This window comes from Brachionichthys hirsutus, chromosome 2 (genome assembly GCF_040956055.1).
Source record: "Brachionichthys hirsutus isolate HB-005 chromosome 2, CSIRO-AGI_Bhir_v1, whole genome shotgun sequence".
In the NCBI taxonomy this organism is placed as follows: domain Eukaryota; kingdom Metazoa; phylum Chordata; class Actinopteri; order Lophiiformes; family Brachionichthyidae; genus Brachionichthys; species Brachionichthys hirsutus.
This window is the reverse complement of record NC_090898.1, coordinates 10,625,876-10,638,568: the sequence shown is the minus strand read 5'-3', so window position 1 is coordinate 10,638,568 and position 12,693 is coordinate 10,625,876. Positions and strand designations below refer to the sequence as shown.

The following is a 12,693-nucleotide window of genomic DNA, read 5'->3' as shown; positions in this document are numbered from 1 at the left end:
TCATCCATTCATTCTTTCTTCTTATCACACAGCCACACACAGACAGACAATCATTCACGCACACACTCATACCTATGGACAATTTAGTGTAACCGATGCGCCTTATTTGCATGTCTTTGGTGGTGGGAGGAAGCCGGAGAACCCGAAGAGAACCCACGCGGACACGGGGAGAACATGCAAACTCCTCACAGAAAGACCACAAGTCAGATTTGAACCTGTGATCTTCTCATTCCCAGCACTGCGTGCTGCCCGTCTGCAAGATTTGCAATAAAATAATATTTTATTAGAATTTTCCTGGAGCAAATATTGCATGTTTGTACTATACATGCAAAAGTGAAGCATAATGGAATCATCCAACACAGCATAAAAGTTATTATTAGTTATACAATGCCCTGAAACTCACCTGATGACACATTTGCACAACAAAAACAACAAATCAATGATTTGTTAGTCGCTTGATCACAAAAGTCAATATTTTATTCCATAAAACACTTTGCTTCTAGTATTTGTCTGCTACACGTGGGCAGCTTGACGTGCGTCTCTTCCCTTTAGGGTGGAGCCACATGTTGTTGACGCCCAGTGATGACGATCCTGGACTTGCCAGGTCTAAAATGGGTTCACCCTCTCTGCGTCCGCATTTTACAATTAAATTAACAATTGGATATGGCTACCCACGGGTTCACCTCCACCTCCACCTGACATGTATTGTCTTAAAGGGAACTGAGGGATACACGTTTGAAATGGAAATATTTAACTTCATTCGTTCAAAATGGGCCTTGGTCTAACTTAAATTTCCCATTTACTTATAATGTATATAAAAAAAAAATCAACTCACTCGCAATTAATCAACTCACCAAAAATCACATCAAAAAGGGGTCCGGATATGCACTATCATGGAAAATGTATTCTGGACCAAAACAAAACAGAAAAAAAATATTGTAATCGTTTCTCATGAAGGCCTCTTTATGACAAGACAGGTCCTTCAAATGTTTTCTAGCTATGCCAAATGGCCACAAGATGACATTGTTGTTCTGCTGGGGAGGTTTGCTTCATTTCAGCTGAACGCTGAGAAAACCTGCACATCCAAAATGAGCACTTTTTAGAGAAATAGACCACACAGAGATTTTTGATCCTATATTATATTTACCAAAGTTTGGAGCAATTTCATGAGCCCAAGCAATGGCAGATTGTTTGTCGATAAATGAATGAATTTTGGTTGTTCACACATCCAACACCCATTATATTTACAGTGCACATCATTATAACCAAGAAAGCTTTTTTGTCTTAAAGCACAACAATCTGGGGATGCGTGACTTTTACATCAAGGCGATGATGCTGGTCGCTCCCCCCATTAGATAGAGAAAAGGCCTGTAAAACATGCTTTCAGTGTTTAATTAAAGACAGTAAAGCTAGCAATGGCCATCATCCATGCGTCATATCCAGCGCTTCATTGCTCTCATTTTTCCATGTAGTTTCGCATTCATTAATCCTCTTAACAAAATGATAAAAATGTATACTTAACTGAAAATGATGTGGTATTTCTAGACTTGAATAACATATTTATCCTCCAATCATCGCAGGCCGTAGACAGTATCTAATGAAAACAGTCTGGAGGGTAAACACAGCTCTGTGTCTATGGAGACCGGAACAATGGGAGTCGTTTTAATGGGTCGCTTTTGGTCTTTCATAAACAACGTTCATTGAATTCCCAATGGTTCTTAACTATAAAGAAGCGACACTTGATTTGTCTTAATCTGCAAATTTTTTTCATTAGAATTTTCAGAATCTTTTGAGTTTTTGTACAAAATGACGATAAAAGCGAGGAATGGAAACATATTCATTGTTATTTTATTGTCACTCTTGACATATTGTTACATGGAATCATGTGCTCAACATGGCGCACATCGCTTCCAAAAATGTGCAGTGACAAACTAGACTAAATTACATTAAATTCTAAAAACCAGGTTTATCTGGCAGGTGAGATCAGAGTGATCGTTCAAACTGTCCGAGACATTCAGGTCCTAATCGCTGCAATTTGGCAAATATTATCAAACCCTTCCTCCCTTTATTCCTGCATCATGATGCAGCTTCATCTTTCAGCGCAGATGAATATGCCAAGAAATTGTGCTTGACATTGACATTCAAGTTCCCAGTAGAGTCCACATATTCAATATGCAACTTTTCCAGAGTTCACCAAAATCTTAACAATTGCAAGATTGTTAAAAAAAAGTGAATTAGTGACGAACTGGTGTTCACGGCAACATTTCACCAATTTCATTATCCATAAATTCATATCCTTATGTGAGCATTTCTATCCTTCATCTCCATCTGTCCTGCCTGCCTCCGCTCTCATCTGCTCCAGGTCTTCCTCGGAGCTGCATCCGCTGTGCTGCAACCTCCGTGTGAAAATCCTGCCACGTGATTGAACGCTGAGGTCGAGCAGGTCGAAGGAATCCGAGGAAAAGAGGCTATCCTCGCTCACCACACTGGAGGGACGGCTGCGGCGACGCTCTGCGCCCCCTGTGGCTTGGAGGAGCTGCTGCAGTGCCTCAGGGAATATGGAGGGGGCTGAACAGGGAGACGAGTGGTGGCCATCGGGAAGATCAAGACTGCGAGAGAATTTACCGTTACGTTTCAGAATGCCCTTCCTTCTTCTTACTGCCTCCGTGCGCATGGTGGGACTGTCCTCTGCCGCTGGGAGGCGGGTGCGCTGTTTGTCGGGGCACACATCACCTGCATCGCTCTCTATAAATCCTGCTGCAGAGATCCTTCTTTCTGAGGGTGAGCTAGAACCTGACTCTCCTCCATGCAAGTTCTTTAGTATCCCCTTCTTAGGCATTTTGGAGGAGGGTTGACTGAATGTGGAGAGAGGCGTCAGGCTTTTGCACAGGATATCAGAATGTGTGTGAGCAACGATGTCTGATCGATATGGCTGGGGAGCGGTGTCGCATGATTGGCAGGTGGAGTTTGAACCGCTGTGAAATACCGAGTCAAAACTCCGCTGGGGTTTCAGAATACCTTTGGGTTTCTTTATTTCGTCGGTGGAAGCGGTGGAAATTGCTGCCACGCAAACGCCACCACAAGCTCCCAATGCAGTCTGGGGAATTGCATTCTCCTTGCGTGACTTCTTGAGGCTTGACATTCCTCCGCGTACCCTTCCTCTTCCTCCTCCTCCATGGTTGTTCTTCAGAGGTAAAGTAAAGTAAAACAGGTGGGGTGAGAGCTGATGTGAACAGGAAGCGACTGGGCAATGGCATCCTGGGTTGACCGTCTTGTTGCCGGAATTTGCCACCTGATTCTGCCAGTCGATGTAGCGAGCCAGAAGTGGCGAGGGGCATTCTTGGTGTGGAGGTGAAGGGCAGTCACATACACTCTCTTCAAAACCCCAGTTCACCCACCAGTGGTTGGCCACATCTTCTATTGTAGCCCTCTCATCCACTCGCACCGTCAGCAACCAGTCGATAAGAGCGCAGGCGTCTGGAGGGAACATGGCCGGCAGTTATTTATAGCAGCCACACTGACAATAACAATGCTATGAAATGAACATGGGTGAGAACAAACACACAAAAACAACCAAACAAAAGACTGGGCTAAATGCAGCCTCGGAGGGAGCACGGGTCGCGTCTCCCTCGGGCCGGTCCCAAGCCCGGATAAATGCAGAGGGTTGCGGCAGGAATGGAATCCGGCATGCGATAGACTACAAGGTTGATTTGCTGTGGCGACCCCTGACGGGGACAAGCCGAAAGAGGAGGAAGAATAAGAATGTAAAGTTTTACCAGAGGGGGGGTTGGGCCTGTGGTAACAGCCTTGGCAGATCTGTTGGGTGAGTGTGGAGTGGCTGGCCCCGTCAAACGGCATGCTGCAGTACACCATGGCATACAGCAACACTCCAAGAGCCCAGCAGTCCACCTAGCGCACAAAAGCTAATTAAAACATGACAACTCAACTCAGAGCGGCATCTCATTTAATATACGGACTAAAAACATAGACGTGTGGCTCATGCTTTGATTTCCCACAAAAACGACTTAATGTCTATTTGATATTTAGAATGTAATCCACTCTTACTGCGTTTCCTCTGCATGCATGTACTTGTACTTTCAATACTTAAAAAAGTTAAAAACAAAACCACTACCTCTACTACTTTGAGTATTTTCAAACTGTATTCATAGATAATTCTTTATTCAGAAAGTGAATGTAGTGGCGACCCCAAAGGTCATCTTCTGGCTCTGTATCGCCCACAGAGCACTTTAGCATCTTTCAGCTCTTATTTTTTTTGCTTTATGACAATTTTTACTTTACTGTTTTGAATTAAGATTGAGTCAGAATGAATGATGAACTGTGATCTAAACGAATGAAAGACTCATGTTTGAAAACAGTTTAAGGCACCACTGGTGGTGTGTTGACTTACCTCTGGTCCCTGATAGGGCAGGCCTTTCACTATCTCTGGGGCAGCGTAGAGCGGACTTCCACAGTAGGTCTGAAGCAAAGAGTCTCTTTGAAAATGATTGGAAAGACCAAAATCTGCCAGCTGCAAAGTCAGAGGAAGAGAAAATATAATTGGTACTTCTGGTTCTGTTCAGTGTAAGAATTGATTGAACAGCTTTAAATACCCAGAACGTTCCAATAAATCAGTTACATCACAGCTGCAGCGAACATGCATATTATAAAAGTAATGAATGACACCTAAACTTTATGCAATAAGTGACTAGACATTTAAAACTTGGACCATTTGGAAATTGATCCTCGTCAGAGAGTAAGTGCTGCAAGCTCTTACTCATGTGGCAAAAACACAACAACTCCCAAGTATTCGCTTTTCAAGGATCCAAAAATAGTTCTGTTCAGATTCTCATGCCAATGCAAGTGAGGGAAAGAGGAGAGTGCCAAACACATCAGGCTGCTTGGCACTCACGTAATGGAACAATCACTCACTGCTCACAGGGCTGCAAGAGCAACACACAGACAAGCTGAGGCTCCGCTCTATCTACAGAGATTATTCACTTCAGCACCAGGACACCATCAACCCCTCTGGTGTTAAAGATAATCGATGTGACAGCTTTATTTCCAAGGAACAGCGGTTCAGGAGAACAGAGGCCTCACACGCAAAAGTCGTTTGTGTTTACTCCACTACGTTTGTGTTTCTTCTGCAGCGTCAATTTGATCACCAGACACACATTTTAAGCTCCAGAGGAGACTGTTCTCTGTTTTGAATGCTCACTATTTATTTTTAAAAAGTACATTCAATTGATGCAAACAACTCCCATGCACGAGTGTGGAAATTACATGGCTTGTTGCATCGCTCAAACACATCCTGGACTCAAACAAATCTCTGGTAACAAGTTTCTGAGCTGCCGTTTGAGGAGCTTGCGATTATATCATGTGAGAAGTAAGTGAAACTCTGCAAAAATATCACCAGTTTTGTTTGAGCTACAATGGGAAATGTTTTTGTGTTTTAATTGCTTTTGTTTATTACAGTTCAATTTATTTGATTCAATCAATGTCTTATTAGCATTAATATTAAAACTAACCTGTTCCTTAAAAGCGAAGAGCCACACACTACACACGCCATTGTGTGCAGACGTAACACGGTCGTGCATGACACAGATGCGGCGTCATTTCCTGCAGCGGATGCTGTGAGCGGCTGACTACAAGCCCGAGGTTTGTAATGAATGAAGAGCCGCTGAGGCGTCTGCACAGAGTGTACTAAAATTAAGATGCAATTGCCACTGGATTCCTTGCATTCTCCTTTGGTCGTGCGCAGCTCGCAAACAAGGAGAGGAATACCCATATAAGGCAAGAATAAAACCTGGCTGGCTGGGTTATCTTAACCACACTTACAATGACTGTGGGTACGGCATGCTCTGAAGTATTTTGAATGTGCACTTTGTGCGACTACATTCTTCTTCCGCTTCTTATTTATTTTTGTTTTATTCTAGAGCATGCTAAATAACACCTGTGGAAAACGATTGTTTGCTGAATTGTCACTTTCTTTTTGAGGATTAAACCTTCATGCTACTTTCATCGGTCTCACCTTTACGTTCAAATCTTGATCTAAAAGGATGTTCTCCAGCTTGAGGTCGCGATGCACAACACCATTCTGCAAGAAGAGATCCGACACGTTAGTATATTTCTTCCACCACAGCCAAACTTTAGATTGGAGGGTATTAAGTGTTCAATAGAAACCAAAGCTTGTGTGCACAAGTCTTCCATATCTAAGTTTATAACCATTAACGTTCCAGTCCCTCATATTGAAGGGCTGTGTGTCAAAGAGCCTCAGGAGATTGCTCACGAGGAAGTACTTTGTTGGAGTTCATTCATATGATGAGATGGGATTTGATCTCTTGGATGGCTTTCAGAGCTCCAGAGTACACATGGAGATTTAATGGGAAGAAGAGTTTGTTGTTGGGTCTCTTCTGTTTCCCTCACAAATATATGATGAAAAAATGCTGCTTATAGATGACCACGGAGGAAAGCAGGTGACGGTGGGAAAGTTTAAACTTTGCTGTCACATTCTCTTATAGGCCGTGGCTAACGAACCGGAATAGCCTCTTTTGTTCGTGTTAATTACATCCTCTTCAGGCCAGTTAAGTAGAGGAACTGACCCATGACCTTAGACAATGTTTTGTGCACAGTATGTACAGAATGTGAGCCTGTGGGTATGTATGTGTGTGTGTGCGTGGGCATGCTTGCGTGCGCGTGGAAGACAAGGACAAGGAGAAAGAAAAGCAGAAGAAAAAATAAGTGGCTAACCAAGGTATTATTCTTGCTATTTCTAGACAGCTAGGAACAGACTAAAAAATAAAAAAAGGACTTGAATTAATTTTCATACTCCTTTGAAGCCTCAATAATCCCTCCATGTGCCCTGCATACCTCAGAGGCACATTCAATAATTCATTCATGCTGGAACATTCGTGTCTATTTTGAGAGAATATTTCAAGGCAGGGCGGAGCATAAATCCAGCTCCCTGTCTGGCTTCTTAATAAAATCCTTCACATTAAGCACAAACTGTCCAAATGAGACGGATATAAAAACACAAACACGTCTGTCAGAAGGCACAGATCCTCACGCCTATCGTGCTGCACTTGTGAAAAAATAGAATTCATGAATTTCCTTGATATTTCACGTTTCCTGCTGTATATTTATGTATACAATCAGCACAAAGAAACACAGAAGAATTATTTACAGTAACAAGGAGGGATGGGGAAGCTTGTTAGGATTAGGATTTAGTGGTACTGTACTGTATTTGTCGGTGTGAAGCTACTGTAAATACCATCGCTTGCAATTCAGCACGTGCTTACATGTGATGCTGGATGCTAAATTTCCCTAATGCTGAATTCACAGAAGTGTATTTCAAGAAACTATGTGTGTATTGAGGAATGTGTGTGTGTGTGTGTGTGTGTAAACCTTGTGGCAGTAATGGACAGCAGATGTGATTTGTCTGAAGATGCCTCTGGCCTCTGTTTCTGGGAGTCTCCCTCTGTCCTGGATGTAATCGTAAAGCTCTCCTCTGCTGGCGTACTCCATCACTATGACGATCTTGTCCCGGCTCTCAAACACTGCGTGGAACAGAGGATGCATTTATGCTATGGTTATCCCGCAGAATCGAACATTGTGAGTCTCGTCTCGAATACAAGCTGCTTCCTCCTGGAGTCGGACTAGCACTTCCCCCAGCTACTAAAAACAGAGACAAGTTCTCCTTTGTCCCACTCTCCACCGGGGCTCTGAACGCCTCGGAGAGGAGATGACCGTGCCTAGTGGTCTCCTTTTTCGTCTTGCTGCTCACACATGTATATATTTATGTACATATACATGCATATATATATATACGTGTATGTATGTAAATATATATACTGTACATATATATTTATTACAGAACCTGTTCTCATGCCCTGTAGCCTGTTAACTCTGCAATTGTACAATGACGCTGCTCAAATCTTATGTTTGTCTTTAGTATCCTTTAGTGTCCTTTGAATGTGTCCGTACGTCGACTGCTGCAAACCAAATTGCCGTCCGAGGGACAAACTAATAAAGTGAAGTGAAGTGAAGAGTCTAAAAACATCTTTCTGGTGGTCAAATGAAATATGATTAACACACATAATAAGTGTATTCTGTGTTTGCGGACGGACCCTCGTGGATGCGTATGATGTTGGAGTGCCTGAGCGAGGCGGTGATCTCGATCTCTCTCTGGATGTGAATTCGGTCCAGGTCGTCCGTGATGCGCTCCTTGCGGATTGACTTGATCGCCACCTGAGGGGGAAGACTATAATGAGCCCGGACTGCTTATATGAACCTGTGTCCAAACATTTTGATTGATGTTAACTTGAGAAAGCAGAAGACTTAAACGGACAGTTGTCACCCTGGTTATTCCATGACCTGTGTAACCCTTGTTGTTGTCTTTCATTTCCATAGAACACAGATTCCTCTCCAAGTCCACCAGATAACTAATTTCTCCCTTGCACTCTTGAAAAAAACGTAAGCCAAAAGGGTGAACAAGCGCTGATCAATGCATAATCTGCTTATTACATGTATAGACACACATGGAAGCAACATACATGCTGTTTATACAATTACAGATGTGCATAAATCAAATCCAGGCTATTATACAGTTTCTAAGGGCTGCATTGTGAAAGCATATCTCCCAATGATCTGAGAACACTCAGAAATGGTAAATGGTAAATGGACTGCACTTATATAGCGCCTTTCCACCGCTTCGCGGCGCTCAAGGCGCTTTACATGAGGCCTCACATTCACCCAGTCACACACACATTCATACTCCAGTGGGCGACTGCTGCCATGCAAGGTGCGGCCAGACCCACTGGGAGCAATTTGGGGTTCAGTGCCTTGCCCAAGGACACTTCGACACGCAGACAGTCAGAGCTGGGATTCGAACCACCGACCTTCCGATCACTGGACGACCCACTCTACCAACTGAGCCACAGCCGCCCCAAGAAGAGGCAGAAGGTTCAGCGCTGATTGCTCACTCTCTACTACCGGTACATAAATCCCAAGTCCTCACTTTACCCAGTGGTAACCACCAACCAAAGAACAAGCATACAACTTCGTCAACCTCTGCAACATTTCTTCGAGCAAGCAGGCCTGGAAAATAAATAAAAGGTTTCTCAGACATTAGAAGTTAGTTCACACGCTCCATCAACCGCCATAGTTATGCAACACAACAAAAACACACTCCAGGGAACTCCCGGGACTGACCTGACCTTATAACCAACACAACTCCCTCCAGTGAAAGTCAACGTTCGTGTTTAGTTTCTTATCTTTCCTAAAGCAGCTCAAATAAAAGTGGCCAAATTATTTTTTATTGATTTATTTAATCAATAATGTTTATTAACTCTAACTCATTTGAAATAAAAATATAGATTTGGGGAGAATCAAAGTAATTCAAGTGTTTATTGTTACTATGAGAGCGCTGAGGTAGAAGACATTTCTCACATCTCATAATCCAAGCGTCCCCCCCCCTTCCACCCAGAGGTACTGGATCGGATATTAGGCCACTGGTTGGTTGTCAGCTGAACGGCGCGTGTCCAAGCTTAGGAAGCGTCATATGTACACTTGATGCTCAGGAATTCTTTTCTGACCCAAATACTTTCTGGCTGGGAAAGAAATGTCCAGAGGTAATGAGGAGAATATAAAATAGAGCTGTGAGGACGAGGAAGGAAGTTGGTGGCCGCTAACAGTTCAATGGGTAGACTGTGTCAAAGTGTGTGACCTCAGGGCAAAAGGCTTCATTCCAGTCCGGACTTACTCCCTGATCCCCGGATAGCACATTTAGGCCTGATCAGCCCAGCACAGAGACACACGCTGGGCATTGTTCCGCCTTCCGAGAGCATTTTTAAAGAGCCACGTGTGTGGAGGAAGTGTGTGTGTGTTTGTGTGTGTGCATGACCTCATCCTTGTGCATGCATATGTGCTGTGTATTGCGTCACGTCTAAGTATCCGCATGCCCAACAACAACTCATTGTTCATCCAAATAATGAGCTGCATGTGAGAAACTGTGCCAAACTGCAACAGAATGCACGTAGCAAACAAATGTAATCGAAATATAATAAGATCCTTTTCTGCATTATTAATTGGACAAACACACCACATGGTATGTGTGCGCAGACAGATGCACAATGTTACATACTGCCGTTTCATAGCAAACATGTCTTCCTCTTCTTGCAGGTGTTTTGCTAGTGTGTGTCTGTGAAGTCGTGATTGGGGGATGGGATGACCACTCGCTGACTTCCTGTGCAGATATTCTCACAGATATGTGCACGCACACACAAACAAAAGTTTACATCACAAGAGCGTGGCAAAATAGAAGATCAATTTATGATCCAGTAAAATGCACACTACTATCCTGTACTAATATAACCAGGAACTAGTAGTACCAGAGAACTGTGCTTTGATTGTGGGGCCCAGACACAAAAATATCAAACCAAAAAGTTCAAGTAGGAGGATTATGTGTTTCTAGGTGCAATGACATTATGTGGTCAAGAGAGGAAGTCACTATACTTCAGTCATATAGCATATACTTTTTAAATTATGCATAAACTGTATAAGAAGTAAGATTTGGTATCACAATCCTTGGTTTCTTACATATTCTGCATTAAGCATCCAGATATAAGCCTGGAACTGTAGCCCTTTAGGCATTTTTGTTTCCCCAAAATGTCCAAATATTTCCCTAATCTGGCAAATTACCATGATCTAGTAGTTGATTCTATTTTGGTTCCTAGCTTTACAGACATCCTCTTCCATCTTTCCAGGGGAAGATTGATTAATTTAGCAACAACATCCTGGGGTTTTCTTTATAAAAAAAAGGAATCAGCCATGCTTGTTTCCACCTAAACCAAGATACACAACTTGAAAGCAGCACACGTGTGGTGATGTTATGTAGGTCATGTTTTTCTTCATGTATATGTTGGTTTGTCCATGTAGACCCCCGTTAAAGGGGCTCTGCTTTACTTTGTCATCTATATACTGCTCTAATTAATGCCATTGTAGTTCAGACCTGGTTTAACCATAAAGAGTCCGGGTTCCAGGATTATTGACTCTACACAGCCAAAACACAAAAGATATCTTCCTTCTTCCAAAAACATTCTGCACATTAGTCACATTCACCTCCTGCACCTTGGACATTCAGGAACAGTCATCTCCTCCAAAACGGTCTCCTCATCTGCCTCCTTCCTGCACTCAGAGTGCCCGGTCTTGTTCCATAAATAATGCTGATTTTGTTTCAAAGAATCCCTGGTATGTGCTGGCTACTATCTCCAAGGATTCTCTCTCACACACACACACACACACACACACACAGACACACACACACCTGAATACCCCCCAGGAAGACAAACCCCTGACCATTATGTCATAGCCTTTGCATAATGCTTTTGTACTGCTGAGAGGTTAGGAAGCCAAATCAGAGACGGGTTCATCACAAAGCTGCCTCCACACATCCATCATTATATTTCATCCAGCATGCTCGATATGATTGCTAAAAGAAAAGAAAGAGAGAAAGAGAGAGTGTGCGTAATTCATGACTCACCGTCCTCAGGCTCGCTTTCTCCACCGCCTTCTTCACTTTACCATAGGCGCCCTTCCCCAGAGTCTCCATCACCTCGTAGCGGCGCTTCAAGTTGTGCTTGTGCTGGTGCTTCTTCACCTCCATCGTCGTCGCGCCAGCCTCGGCCCGGCCCATCTCCCCCGCGTCCGGGTCCCTCCGCCGCGCGTCCGCGCCGCAGGGACTTCGTGCGTTCAGCGCCCTCGGGGGCTCCTCGCCCGAGTGGGGGCCGCTGGATGCCTCATGCTGCAGACAACCAAGCTCGGAGTGGTGGTGGCTGATGTCCATCGCGCCCCCGCCGTCAGCCCCCTCGCGTCTGCCCATCCTCAGCGCGCACGGAGCAGCGCACCTGTCCAGGAGGAGGAGAGGGATTCACAAATTAATTAGAGCTCCAGATAAAAAGCAGTTCAGTTCTTCAATGGCAAAAAGCACGGGCCGTTATCACAGCTGCTGTGATTAAAGAGAAGCGCGATGGGATCGGATCTCCTGATGGGCGGAGCCTCGGCGCTGCGGCACCAGCAACATCCCGGCGCGTCACGCTCATTTCGGGGCTTCCGCGGCTTCGTAGCTGCTCCGGATCAGCAGCAGCAGAGACTAGAGACTAGAGAGGGAGGGAAGGAAGGCAGGCATGTACGGAATGTCGTGCGGGTCAGACCTTACCGTAAATCCACCGCTTCAGTCGGACATGTTTGGTGACGACGCAGAGCTTTGGGGGGAGCTCAGGAAAAGTAAGGCCTTGAACAGACGCCGAAGAATCTGGGATGAATCAGACTTTGAAGTCAGAGGGAAGGACTAGAAGACCATTCAGGACCAATATTCCCTCTAAGACCGCATCAGCTGTGCGTGATTACGCACGAGCGCACCTTACGGGAACGTTGTTTAGGACTAGTGATAATTCCATTTGTTTTATTTCAAACTCAGACATGGGACAAAAAAGAAAGATATAACAGATATTTATAGCCCATAGGAAACACAAAAACTAATATTGAAGTCATTATTAGAGAAGACGACCATTACGTAAAAGATTGAATTACAAATAGTTAAATAGCGAAAACTCATTATTCTACTGGACATTTATTTGTACTTCATCAGTCAGTGTTGGAATTCCTAGACCGTTTCAATAAAAAACTGAGCAAGGCGGG

General features: G+C 44.0%; 1 protein-coding gene across 1 annotated transcript; it reads right to left on the bottom strand.

The window, feature by feature from the left end:
• Nucleotides 1-1,969: 1,969 nt before the first annotated feature.
• On the bottom strand, nucleotides 1,970-11,875 carry LOC137907394 (NUAK family SNF1-like kinase 1). Its single transcript, XM_068751727.1, has 7 exons — nucleotides 11,537-11,875; nucleotides 8,124-8,244; nucleotides 7,402-7,553; nucleotides 6,029-6,094; nucleotides 4,409-4,528; nucleotides 3,777-3,909; nucleotides 1,970-3,477 (listed from the first exon to the last, which is right to left on the bottom strand). Exons 1-7 carry the CDS (start codon nucleotides 11,873-11,875, stop codon nucleotides 2,312-2,314), a joined length of 2,097 nt encoding a protein of 698 aa, XP_068607828.1. The 3' UTR covers nucleotides 1,970-2,311.
• Between the last annotated feature and the right edge of the window lie 818 nt (nucleotides 11,876-12,693).